We start from the raw sequence: 13,868 nt of genomic DNA, 5'->3' as shown, positions 1-13,868 counted from the left end.
ATGCTGGCCCTGCCTTTTCATCCATTTCTGATGCTGATTGGGAAGTAGCACAAAGCCTTTGATTTGGCCACTGGTAGTCTGGTATGACCGAATAAGAATAACATTATGACTTTGGTGGGATTTTTCCTTAAATGATACATTCCCCCACCCCCCACCCCAGTAGAGAGCTTCTCCCTTTTCTTTCCCCTTACCAATCAGCTCTTTGTTACGGGAATCCACTGCCAGGTTGCGCAGGGCTCCGGATGCAGCTTTCACCACACGCTCACTGTCATGGGTCAGCTGGTCCGCAATGGCGGAGAGACCTTTCTCCTGGCGCAGTGCAGAGCGGATGTATCTCCCATACTGTAAGGAAGAACAGCAACACTCAACTCAGAATATGAGCTATAATAGATGCAACTAGCTGCTGACATCATCCAAACTGCTGCTCAACCTTGTGCCCCGTTGTCTGGAACTAGAATTCAGTCATGGATTCCAATTCCTACTAACTCCAGCCAGCACAACCTTTGATCATCCTCTCTAGACATTAGGGCAGTTGTGGTCCAGAATATATGGAGGGTAATAAACTGATTGATGAAGGCTGTTCTCAAGCATCATATTTTCCAGTGTTACATCTACATCAATCAATATAGTCTTCTTTTTTAAAAAATGTGATTAATTCTATCAAGAAAGCTCACTGTCAACCCAAATACTGCCACTGAATATATTTTTCATGATCAGTTTATCTGGTCAGGACCAGCAAGTTTTTGCCATAATTCTGACTTCACTATTTTTTTACTATTCTATATTGGAAACTCATCATTATCAGAGGCCAGGATCCCATTGAAAGGGTCTTAGTGGTTAAAAGTATATGAAGTAGAGTCTCCAATTATTATTATTATGGTTGGCCACACAGTCAGCCAGATGTTTAGTTTGGATTTGACATTTTTGTCTACCTATTGAGTCCTCCTCAAAGACCTGTGATAGGCAAATGTTGTTTGATGGGGTGAACAGTATCACCACAGGATATAAGCTGCTCCAAATAAAGCTGCCTTCTGCAATTGACTGACAGTGATTTTGTCAATGCTGATGGGTTTTCAAGTCATCTCCAGATATTTTGGAACTGCACCCAAAGTGCCTATTATTATTGGTGCTGTCTTTACTTTCTTTTTCTACAGCCATTCTACTTCTCTTTGTAGGTCTTTTACACTTTAGGATTTTTCTCCAGTTCTTTCTCTTAATACATCTACCTCCCATTTTCTACCATTACAACTTATTTGTTACTACTATAGATATTTGTACTTTCGTAATCCAAAAATATTTGTATTGTACCATATTTGTATTGTTCTGTTATAATAAGCAGAAAATTGTGAAGCTCACATATAGGATTCTGAGTGTTTCTGGACATTTATTCAGAAGGGAAAGGAAAAATGGTGACAACAGCAAACTTTTATAGCATTGCTGGTGGTAGAGTGTTTTAACTTTTGCTTTGTTTTCTTAGGAATGGAACTACATCAATAGAGAAGTACATAATGAGCAGCATACCTGTGGCTGCAAACACTACAGGAGGGAAGAGAATAGTGCTTTTTTTTAAACTTTAAATTGAAAGTCAAATTTAATGGAACCAGCCAACCTGAACTTGTAATGTTTATACTACAAGGTCAAGTCAACATACTGGACAAAAATAAATATAAAGCTGGATTACTCACTGTTGCACACAATGATTAAGTTATGTCTGTTTCTGATTTTGATAGATCAGACACCTTGGTTGATTTTACACAGTTGTCTAACAGCCTCTATGGCTTAGTTTAATACTTTTGGAATGCATGGCCTGCTTGCAGTTGTGTTTTGGCTTACAGATAGTCCCTGACTTACAACAATTGGGACCAGAAGTTCCATTACAGTTGTTTAGTGAATCACATCTGATTTTGCAACCTTTTTCTGCTGCAATTGTTAAGTGAATCACACACACATGGTTGTTAAGTGAACCCAGCTTCCTCTCTTGACTTTGCTTGTTGGAAGCCACCTGGGAAGATCACAAATGGCAATCACATGACCCTGGCATGTTGCAACTCTTGAAATACATGCCAATTACCCAAACTATGACCACATGACCGCAGGGACTCTGCAATGGTCGTTAAGTGCAAAGGCTGGTCACTAAATAAATGGTTCTAAGTCGAGGACTACCTGTAAATATAAAGCTGGGTTGCATCACATCAATTATTACTCTTACATATGATGACTAAGAGGTGTCTGTTTCTGACTTTGGTGAATCAGACACTTTGACTGATTGCACTTGGCATCTATCAAACATCATCTATGGGCTTAGTTTAATGTGACCTTGGGAAAGCATAGACTGCTTGCAATTGTTTCAACTTATGTAGCTTTGTGCCCTTCCCAAATCTCTAACCAATCCGTACAGTTGTGATGAAAAAGCAGCTTCACCATACGAGGAAGCGGCAAACAAGCTATGGCTATTTTGGAAGTCTCAAACTTGAGGGCTGGTCCTCATTAATCTCCGCAGTTGCTTGTCTGTTTCTGGCTTGATGTGATTTACGACTTAGCTCTTTAAGACAGGAGGCCACAGTGGCTCGTTCAATATAGAACATCTTGACTTTAACGATTTGCAAACCCAGCCAACATTTGCTATCTTAATGTAATACGGGACTTTTGTTGGAGTTACTAATTTTAAGGGGAAGGTATTTAACTTACAGCACTGCTTCTCTTTTATGTGGTTACTCACCGTCCAGCGACCAGCACACAGATTCTGGATGGCTCCTGCTGAGGCTTCTATGATAGCTGGGGTTTTACTCTCCTTTGACAATGAAATATAAATGCGGACAATTTCTGGCTGGAAAAGGAGTTCATAGCCTAGCAGAGGAAAGAGAACCAATTACACACAAATCCAGTCAAATGTTATGCCTCCCATGTCTTCCCTGCAGGGGGGACATGATAGCAGTGTTCCAATATCTCAGGGACTGCCATAAAGAAGAGGGAGTCAAGCTATTATCCAAAGTGTCTGAAGGCAGGACAAGAAGCAATGGGTGGAAACTAACCAAAGAGAGAAGCAACCTAGAACTAAGGAGAAACTTCCTGACAGTGAGAACAATTAACCAGTGGAAAAACCTGCCTCCAGAAGTGGTGAATGCTCCAACACTGGAAGTTTTTAAGAAGAGACTGGACAGCCATTTGTCCAAAATGGTATAGGGTTTCCTGCCTGAGCAGAGGGTTGGACTAGATGACCTCCAAGGTCCCTTCCAACTTTACTATTATTATTATTATTATTATTATTATTATTATTATTATTATTATTATTATTATTATTATTATTATTATTATTATTATTATTATTATTATTATTATTATTATTATCTATTAAGAGAACCTTCTCAATCATAGCATTTTCCAACCAGCTTTCCAAAGATGTCTGCTATCAACACTTGCTCTTTCGAAGTTAGGGGGGGAAAGGGGGGGGGTCTTTTTCCTGGCTGTTTAACTTGTTTCTGCAACTTTTCATGGGTTCCTTCCTCATGTAATCACTTTGTTTTTGTAAATTATGTGGGGAGTTCTGGTGAGAGGCAGCAGAGAATTCTTTTAAATGAATAAGCACACAGAGGAAGGAGGACTCTGATAACTGGGACCCAATTCAGGAGGATGCTTTTTAGTACTTAATCCACTTCCACTCTCCAGCAGAGAATATGAAACTACTACAACCATTTCTCAAGGGGTCCCCACCACCTTTTACACATTGCTGTGGAAGTCAAGATCGAACTGTTCCTCGGGATCTCTAGTTTGTGCTGCACACACACAGGAACACTTTCTATTTCCAACTGTAGCAGGGCTCAAGTTCTCCCCATCCAATTTTCCATTTTGCTCTGCCATTCATGTTGTAAGTGCGTACAAAACTGGATTTATCAGGAAGTAATTTTCTGGTTAGCAAAAAGTGAATTTCATCTTTTTGTGTCTAAAGTCAGAAGTTAAGGTCTCTTCTTTAACAATGAGAAAAAAAAACTCCCCTCCCTTTAGTATATACAGTATGTACCAACTTCAGGTGAGTCTTGTTCCACTCCTTCTACATTGTACCATAATGTTATGTGGCACTGATCCGTATCACGGTGCAGTAAAAATAATTTAGTTTTAGGTGCAAACATATGCTCTATTTAAAGTTTATTTTTTAGTATAAAAATGTGATGCAGGACTTCTCTTGCATCTATTTTCCTTCTTCCTTGCAGCTGTGTACAAAGATTTCTTATCTGATCTGCCTGCCCAAGGGCTTTGCTGTGCAGCTATCTTTTAACTGGTAGTTGGTCTCCCAATGAGTGAGGCACAGATCTTCTGTCCCATCATTTCTTATGACATACATCTGGCTCCAAACTGTAAGTAATCCTTAGAGGTGTCTACATAAATTCTGTGTTCTGGGCCTACTACTGCCAACACTTCTTGAATGACATCACTAGCACTAGTGATGATGGTTACAGGCCTTATTCCCAGAATGGATGCCTTACAAGCTGCTCTTTTCTTGATATCTATTAATGCATCTTCTCCATTCAGAACCACTGGTTTTGATAGTTAGGTTAATCCATCACAGACATGACTTTGATAGTTAGGTATACTGGCTGTATATGGTTCCTTTAGGTGGGATATACAACTTGTTTGTTACTCCTGGAAATTCCTTGAGTAACAAACACTTCTCTTGGTTATTCTGGTGAAGGAGACTGGGAATGGGGCTTAGAGACTGAGAATGGGTTTTGAAGATCTGTGGATAGTAGAGAAAAATCCCATGATTTCTATGCATCCTGCAGAGGCACATTGTTAGCCAAGCTTCAAGACATGGGCCTTTGGTGATGCATTAAGCATCACTGGGGGCTTAATGAATGGGGGAGGAGAAGGTCCATATTGATAGTCTCTGGTAAGGAGGTACACGCTGATGAAAAATTTTATCCCTTTCCTAATTGAACCCCTTGAGGAACATATCTAGCTTATGCTTTATTCCTTGATCTTCTCTGTTGCTTTGGAGATCTGAGATAGAAACCCTGAAAGTGAGGTCATAGCTCTGGGGCCATCAACCTTGTCATCCCATCTTAGGCATCTTACTTGCCCTCTCTGTTGGCAATGGCCCTGTAAGCAGCCTCAACCTTCCAGCTGGCCAATCAGATCCTTCCCTGGTATTCACACACATTCACACGTTTGTCTTCAGGCTGCTGCAAGACTGGTGCTAGCTGATGCCTAGTCCATCAAGGTGGACAAGTAGGTTTGTGTACAACGTTCATTCAGTCCTGCTACTTTTGGGGGCACTTCAAACTGGTACTGCAACTTGCTCCTCTGCATTCCAGCTCTTTGGAGCCCGTGAAGTTCTCTCAGCTGCCACCTCTTGCTGGCAGGTGACTGCAGGGACTGCCTTTTGGACAGCTAAGAAAGAACATTGGTTTTCATCTACTCTTCCTTCTTTTAATATTCCTGGCTCCCAAGAGAGAGCCAATGGAAAGTCACTGTTCCTCTAGAAGTCAAAGTAGTAAAACTAAAGGGAAGCAGATTCCTCAGTAGATAGGAAGATGCTTTAAGCCCCATCTTCTAGATAAGATAACCTTTATTGTCATTTTTATACTGTGGGCACAATGGCACACATCAAAAATGACATTTAGTTGCCCGCTCTCAAAGTGAAACACATACATGACACACACCTAAACATACTATGAACAACATATGTATAGACCCACATCACACTAACCAGAAGAGGTAGAGTTAGCCCTTTCCTATTAACTCCATTTCCTGTGACTAAGAATATTCGTGCTCTGTTTTATTCCCAGATTTAGCAACAGTTACAGAAATAAGGCTACTGACTTTTCAACTGCTTTGGTCAGCCTACAATTGGCTAATTTCCTGCCACACCTATCAACCACACCTTTGCTAGGTTTGAGGTTGTTTATTAAGGTTGGGGTGGGGGTGGGGAATTGTATTTTCACTCAAACCTCCAATAAAACATTTCTCAGCAGTATATGACTTACCCACCTTTGTCTTCCTAAAGTCAAACATGTAAAAAACAAATGCATGCAAGAAAATCCATACGGGAAATGTAGTTAAAGAACAATCAGTCCTCCCCAAGGAAAGGATGAAGTTGAAGAAAAAAAAATATATTCTGGAAATATAGGAAGATGTCTTACATCACAACATAACTGCCCATCAGATTCAACCTTCTACAAATCTTCTAGATGTGCCTGAACGAAAAGAATTCCCAGACAACATTGCTATAAATGGTGCAACGTGCATTTTTGAGATACTAGTTTGGACACGGCTGATCTAACGCGGTACTGCCTATTTTGACCGGCAATACTGTAGTTCACCAGATCTTGGACAAAGAGCTTTTATCGTCAACTTGTGCTTTATCTTAGGAAGGATCAAATTCAGGACCTTGTGCAAACAAAGCATGTTTGCTTTCACTGAGCTACTCTTCGTCCAACAGCAAAAGAAACCATACCTTTTGCAGGGATTTGTCTTTTGGGGAAGTCAACTATATCAGTGGAAGGATCCTCTGTCTGCTTTTTACCTTCAAAAGAAAAAGAAGAAACATAACAAAAAGAAATCCTAAGATACAGAGCCCGCTTAGTGCCTATAGTATAGCCAGACACAAGAAATATAGTTCCAAACTTTGATTTCTTTTGCTTAAGGAAAAATGCACAAATAAAGGAGAAATTCACACCTACTAAACTATAATTAGATCTGCCTTCACAGAAGCCAGGCTAATGAACTGTCTATTTCGGCACCATCTGTTACAATTACCAGCAACTCTCCCCCCAAAAAGTCTCTCCTAGCATTTTGATCACACAAATTTAACTGGAGATGCCAAGAGTGCATTTGAAACTCCATGCATGCCAAGCATCTGAATATGATCCTTTTCCGTTTAATTTAAATTTTCATGTTCAAATATGCTCTTAAAACTATCGGTTTAATATGCTGGGTAAAATCAGAGCCTCCAGACATGTGGACTTTCAACTTTCAGAAGTCTCACTGATGACCATGCTGGCTAGGAAACTCTAGAAACTGAAATCTACATTATCAGCAGGCAGTTAGATGTAAAAGGCTGTAGTAAGCCATCATGGGCCATCTGTTTCTTGGCAAGATGCACGAAACCAGCCAATCATTTATAAACTATAGTTTGTAGCTTGATTTGCAATAGCCATATGTGGCTTACTGAACAAATTATGGTGAAGCATGATGCACAAATCCAAGTTTGCTTCTTTCCTATTAAGTTAACCGTCAAAATTAGAATCAATGTACTCTTCCATTAAGGACTAGATGCTACCACGCTCAAATTCAGAGAACGAATTCTCTATTTTCTCATATTTATTTGGGTTCACACCATGCTAGTGTGCCAAGTAACTGCTTTTCTCCGAAGGCATCTAAAATCATTTTACTCGGTTTACTAAAATTGAGTAAAATGAAGTTGACTATAGACCAGATGGCACTCCACCAGTTAGCCTAAAATTTGTTCAAAATCTATATTTGTTTGAGTTAACTTTAAATTTATCTTTAAGGATTGGGAATTTTGCAAAGACTGCAATAGCAGAAACCCCTGTATGAAGACAGCAAGTAATAAAAATTAATCCACAGAAATCAAAACAAAATTACTAAGTGGTTCTTTTAGTAGTTTTCACCGGCACTGTTCTTGCCCATAAAGGAGGTTATCCGTACACAATCCGAGAATACACTCAGAACACAATAGCCAGGTATATTCCGTTATTGGAGTCAATGTTTATTTCCAAGCCTGTTTTCTGAAATCTTAATTTAATATCTTAATGGAGAAGTGGCTTTCATGCTGACTTCATTTGTTCCATCGTTATCCTATTTCCTTTGGGTGGTCTGATGGCTCTCCCTAAACGCAGCGCCAAGCAAAAGAACAGAAACAGAGCATCCTCTCTCCACGAGACAAGCAAGGGGGTCTGCAAACATTTAACGCCCTCCTTGCTTATGCTTCTGATTGGGTTCAATCACACTGATGATGAGAGCGGGAGGGAAAATGGTGCACCACACACACAGGCATGCCCAAAAAATCAAAAAGCCCAACTCACCTCTAGCGAACCACTCATCTTTTGGCGCAGAGAAGGACAGGGGAGAAGGAAGGCAAGAGAGAAGAGATGCCAGCAGGATCACAGCCATTTGGGAGGAAAAAAATATAAAGCAGAGAGAAGGGGAAATAGGCCACAAATTAATTGAAGGAACCATCCATCACCTGAGCTGAATTACCAAACAAAAATGCTACTGACACAGTCCTTAGGCCTTGTGGGATAAAGAGCAGGACAGCCAGAAAGTGACCCCAAGATGCTTCTATGGAAAGCAATAGCTTGTCTTATGAAGCCAAGGATTAGAAGCCCTTATAAGCCAACATCCTCTCCCTTCTAGTTCTACCCTCCCTGTTCTCCGGCTACTTAGCCCAGGAGCAGATACTCAGAAGTTACATACCTTTGCCTTTTTTGGCACCAAAGCAACTGGCTGCATGGGGGCCAGTGTTGTTGGCAGCATTGATGGGGGCTTCCTGATAGCGCTCGGCATGTGGGACTTCACGATGCACTTGATAGGACAAGTTCCTCAATAGGCAGACACAGTTCTCCACAAGCTGGGGAAGACAGTTCCTCAGGTGAGACAGGAAAAGCCACAGGAGCTCAAACGCTTCATAGCATACCCAGGCCTCTTCAGGCTTCATTATTTAATAGTGATTTTACCCTATTTTAATTTTTTTAAAAACTATTAACTAGGTAGAGTGCCCTCTGGGCAGAAAGCTGAAATTAAAAATTCTTATGAGGAGATACAAAACTGAGTTGCTGAAGGTTGTGGGAGTGTTTATACGTTCCCTGCTGAAAAGAGCGCTGTCAAAGGTACAGATGTAGGCACTGAGTCAGAAGAAACGCGTACACAGAAAGGGAGAAGTGGCAACTCTTATCAGAAGGAAGAATGTCCTAACAAGAAGAACCAGTCTCTTTCGTCCTTCTGTGCTATTCTTCACTCGGGTTTTAAGAATTAAGGGTGGCGTAGTCAGATTTACTAGAGTAGGAATTCTTTCAAGAATTTTAGATTATGTTAGTTATTTTAATATTTTTGCCGTCCTTCGAAACAGTTTTCTCAGGCAGCTTACAACAACCTCCATAATTCCTAATCACAAGCCATGTGATTGGGGTAGATAGTTATTGTTCTTTAACTTTAGAACAGTGGCCCCCAACCTTTGGGGCACCAGGGACCGGTTCCGTCTAGAGCAGGGGTGTCAAACTGCTGGCCCACGGGCCGGATGCGTCACACCGAAGCCGTGCCCACCCCACTGCCGGCAATGGCAAAACCGCCCCGATACGTTGTGCGACGTCACGTGAAGTCGCGAGTTTGACATGTCTGGTCTGGAGGGGGTGTGGCTTTGCATGCTGCCTGCATCCCGCAGATGGGGCTTCGCTTGTTTGTGAGGTCTGGTTGCTGGCATGCCACGGACCGATGCTGGTCCATGGACCGGGTGTTGGGGACCTCTGCTTTAGAACACTAATATTCGAACTATAACCAACTTGATTGCCTGCTGTATAGTGACTCACTGCCACAAATGGAGGATGGTCTTGTTAAGCTGCTTATCCCTGAGGAGTCCTAGGAAGTGGCAGGAGGAACAGGTATTATGCCCTGCTTTGCACATAATGTGTCTGGGAGAGAAAATGGGAAGAAAATGTATGCACGCCGAGGGGAAATGATGCTCTAACTTTTGTTTTTAAATCACCCATCCGAAGATGAAAATTTCAATATCCTTCTTCAATCCCCGTAAGATGAAACTTCAGATTTCTAACTATATAGGATTTCTTTCTTTGCTCAGGAAAGATTAGCCCGAACAGAACTCACATAACTTGAGATGGTGGAAAAGCCCAACTGCATATATTCCACTGAACTCTACAAATGAGCGGCGGAGGGAAGTTTGTGTGCTTTCCCCCCCCCCCTTCCTTACCTTGCTGTCTAAATCTTTCTGGCCAATTTCTGCTTGGACAATGTATAAAAGTGCATCCACTAGCCCATCACACTCCCGCAGCTTTCGACGGGCTTCACTCCTCTCCGAACTGACGTTCCTATAAAACAAGAAAATCTTGTAGAAGGATGGAGACACCAGCAGGTTATTTATGGCTTTTAAAATATGTCAGCTTTAAGCCAATTTAACCCAACTGTCTACTCTCACGTTCTGGCTAGGTTCACACAACGCATTACAGCGTTATTTGTCCAACCCTGCTGTGCTTGATTTCACAAAGCATGCCAAGCATTAAAACACCACATTACAAATTACCAGCTTCACAGTAGGTGGTAAGCCAGACAAATCACACTGAAGCTTAGCACAATCTGTGAAATCTAATCCATGTGGGAGTTTGGGTGGAGAATTTCAAGGCCCTGGTGTGAACTTCTAAATTCAGCAACAGGAGGATTCTTCAGTCTTCTGCAATCTTTAACGTACCCTCTATTAGACCTTGAGATGTCAGCCAATGCTGCCACCCTCGACACGACTGAACAAAGTTCAGACGCATGCCATCCGTTTGAATGTTGATTTTTGCCAATTTTATTTACATTTGTTTATTTATAAAATTTATTGGCTGCCCATCTTGCCAAAGGGTAGTTCTATTTTTTTGATAAAAGCTCTACTGAAACTATTAGCAGCTCTGTTTTGCTCATTCTGAAAAGCCCCTCTTATTCCCAGTTTTGGTTTATTGTCCAAAGTTATAAAGCCAACTCAAGGTTACTGCGTATCAGGTAAGTCAGGAAGCAGCAAGTCACTGAAGATCCTCTTTCGTGACCAGCACTGTATCTCTTTTCGGACCAAATTATTCTAAGAAACAACACCTGGCACCAAATGGCCTTTCCCCCAGAGGGAAACCCTCAAGTTTCAGCGTCCTTGGTTGATTTTTTGCAGCTTGGATGCTGCTCTTCAGAGAACTATCAAGAGTCCTTGTAATAACAACATCGATCCAGCTCACCTAAGGCAGCCAATGGTGTTTGTGAGCACCGATTCCCACTCTATATGGCGGGGTTTGGAGTCTTCGTTGGGCTCTCTTTCCCATCCAGAGTGTGGGATGATAACCTCATCCGTGAGGGCATGTAAGGCATTATCCACAATGGCCATTTTTATTGAGTCATGAGAGGACAGGTTCCAGAGTGTCCCTGCGGTGGAGAATATAATGTTATTCAAAAATGGATCTGTGTGCCACAAAGGCCCTTATATTGCTAGCCGTTCTCTGTGGGCAATGCCAGCAATGGTTTACCTGTAATGACTTCAGTGAGGTCCATGTCACGTGCCTTTCGAAGCAGCCGCACCAAAGCAGGAACACCGTCACAATTCTTGATGGCAACCTTGTTGTCCTGGTCTCTGCCATAGGAGATATTCTTCAGGGCCCCACACGCCCCGTAGTGCACCTCTTTCTTGGGATGATCCAGTAACCCAACAAGTACAGGAATGCCCTTTAGCTTGCGCACATCTGTTTTCACCTTGTCATTTCGGTAGCACAGGTGCTGCAGGTAGGCTGCGGCATTGGACTTGACGGCGTCCATGCGGAACCCCAGCATGGCTATCACCTCGGGGAGCTCAGGCTGGCGCCAATTGGCTGGAGGTGGGCCTCCTTTTCGCAAGCTGTCCAGACTGGCTAGGCTGCCTCTATCATGTTGTGCCATTGGGGACCAGTAATACTGGTCTCTAGCCATGTCGTCCACAAGCATGTCTTCGTAACTCCTGCAAACAGAAAAGAAAGCAAGAGACCAGGTAAGCCATCTCTTATCAAGCCAAGCTCCGATGCTACAGAGAAGAGCTGTAGTATCTCTCTAATGGGGAGACTTTTGCAATCAGAATTAGAAAAGGCACACTCCCTGGTAAGCCTCAGGCACCATCATCTCGTCAACTAGAGGTGAACAGTATTTGCATCCAAAGATGCTTTGGATCTGATGTGGGCACATACGTATAACTGTCGGTATCTCCTTAAAGCAGCCGTGCCTCTTCCAGAATGGTCACATGGCCTTGGGGAAAATACCAATCAGCATTTAAGAGGTGATGACAGGGCACCGTGGACTCAAAATTCCTATTTTCCAAAGCCTGCAAGTATGTGATCCGATATGCTACGTAGCATGGGAGGATGCAATGCTAATGCTCTGCAAGTATGAGCCTAGAAAAAGATATGGTTCCTTTAGGGCAGGGGTCACCAACTCCCGGGCTCCATGGACCGGTACTGGTCCCGGCATGCCAGCAACCGGGCCGCACAAACAAGCGAAGCCCCATCCGTGGGATGCAGGCAGCACACAAAACCACACACTGTCCGGTCCGCAGAAAAACCTCTCTCCACGGAACCGGTTCCTGGTGCCCAAAAGGTTGGGAACCTCTGCTTTAGAGGGCTGCTGTCAGATACAATGAGGATGATATCCACCCACTACAACACTGCACTTTGGGACCTGAATAGTGCACGCTTCTACTCATTACCCTAATACTGCTACCTCGTCCACTCTAAAATCAAGAGCATTTGTAAAAGAGCATGCCCTGACAGCTACTTTCCCAGCAGCATCTCTCATGCTTGGGTAATGTGGCAGCAAAGAAATCCAGCATGACCTTCCCTCTCAGTCCTGGCAGAATACAGGAGAGCAGGCAGGTGCCCTTCAAGCTGCCTCATTGCCCAAAAAGAGCCAGTGAGAGAGCAGGCCTAGAAGTTGGCTTGACTGCAAAGGTAGCCAAGCTGGGCCTAGGGGGAAAAAAAATTAAAGATTAATCAAATGTTGTCAACAGGTTTTTTTTCTTCTGAGCCAATGCCATTCTAATTTGACCACTAGGGGGCAAGTTGATGTCATCTATGCCTAACCACAGAACTTTCTACATCAGTGTTTCTCAACCTTGACAATTTTAAGGCATGTGGACTTCAACTCCCAGAATTCCACAGCCAGCATTGCTGGCTGTGGAATTCTGGGAGTTGAAGTCCACATGCCTTAAAATTGTCAAGGTTGAGAAACACTGTTCTACATCATCCAGCCTATTCACCATTGCCCCAGTTATACCAAAGCTATTCACAAAGACTTCTTGTCAGCCAGGCCCTCTACGCTGCAATGCTTCTTTGTTGTGCAATCAAGTCAGGTAGGTGAAGTTAGATGACATTTCAAGGACACAATCGAAAAGGTAAATAACAACGTACCAGAACATTTTCAGAGGCACACCAGCAGACTTTACTCAAGCGCTTTAACAATGACTAAAATGCCTCTCACTTAAGATGTCACACCTAGTCGACTGCATGTCTCATAGTTAATATTGGGGAATAAGGCAGGGCAATGAGAGCACTAAGAGAACAGCCGTGCCTTCAGGATAACAAGACTCGAGCGTGTACTTTACAATTTTCTTCTGTATCACCGTCGAATTTAGCTCCTGCACTGTAATTTATTAGACGGCCTCTGCAGGCTGTAGTATTTACGGCTTCATTCACCCTGCTTTAGAGAATCACTGCCAAGAAAAAAAATGAACCCCAGGAAATGCCACCGAAATAATAAAGAAATTAGGGTGAAGAGGGAAGGGAAAAAAGTGTGAAAGGACGTCATTTTTAAAGAGCTTCAGGGAAAGGGAAAGAGAAAGTTCCTCTCATTGTAGCGATGGAACGATGATGGAACCCATCAGGAGATATTTCAACTCCTTTATAGGGAACTCCCCTAAGTAATTTTCTGTACATATATAATAATAATGATAATAATGATGATAAAAGTTGGAAGGGACCTTGGAGGTCATCTAGTCCAACCCCCTGCTCAGACAGCACCTGTCGTTCCTGCCATTTAGGCCCACTGGACAAATGACTGTCCAGTCTCTTCTTAAAAACTTCCAGTGTTGGAGCATTCACCGCTTCTGGAGGCAGGTTGTTCCACTGGTTAATTGTTCT

At 42.6% G+C, this 13,868-nt stretch overlaps 1 protein-coding gene across 1 annotated transcript in view; it reads right to left on the bottom strand.

Annotated features, from left to right (window-relative positions):
* Positions 1-13,868, bottom strand: part of CTNND1 (catenin delta 1) — a 42,889-nt gene that overhangs the window by 11,953 nt on the left and 17,068 nt on the right. Inside the window, exons 5-11 of the mRNA XM_015825020.1 lie at positions 11,238-11,701; positions 10,953-11,136; positions 9,941-10,058; positions 8,434-8,587; positions 6,452-6,520; positions 2,720-2,847; positions 192-342 (exon numbers count right to left, since the gene is read on the bottom strand). Coding sequence (XP_015680506.1) covers positions 192-342; positions 2,720-2,847; positions 6,452-6,520; positions 8,434-8,587; positions 9,941-10,058; positions 10,953-11,136; positions 11,238-11,701 — 1,268 coding nt within the window. The remainder of the gene's footprint in view (positions 1-191; positions 343-2,719; positions 2,848-6,451; positions 6,521-8,433; positions 8,588-9,940; positions 10,059-10,952; positions 11,137-11,237; positions 11,702-13,868) is intronic.

The sequence above is a fragment of the Protobothrops mucrosquamatus genome, unplaced genomic scaffold, assembly GCF_001527695.2.
Source record: "Protobothrops mucrosquamatus isolate PMUCROS unplaced genomic scaffold, P.Mucros_1.0 scaffold2445, whole genome shotgun sequence".
Lineage (NCBI taxonomy): Eukaryota > Metazoa > Chordata > Lepidosauria > Squamata > Viperidae > Protobothrops > Protobothrops mucrosquamatus.
This window is presented reverse-complemented; position numbering and strand designations above follow the sequence as displayed.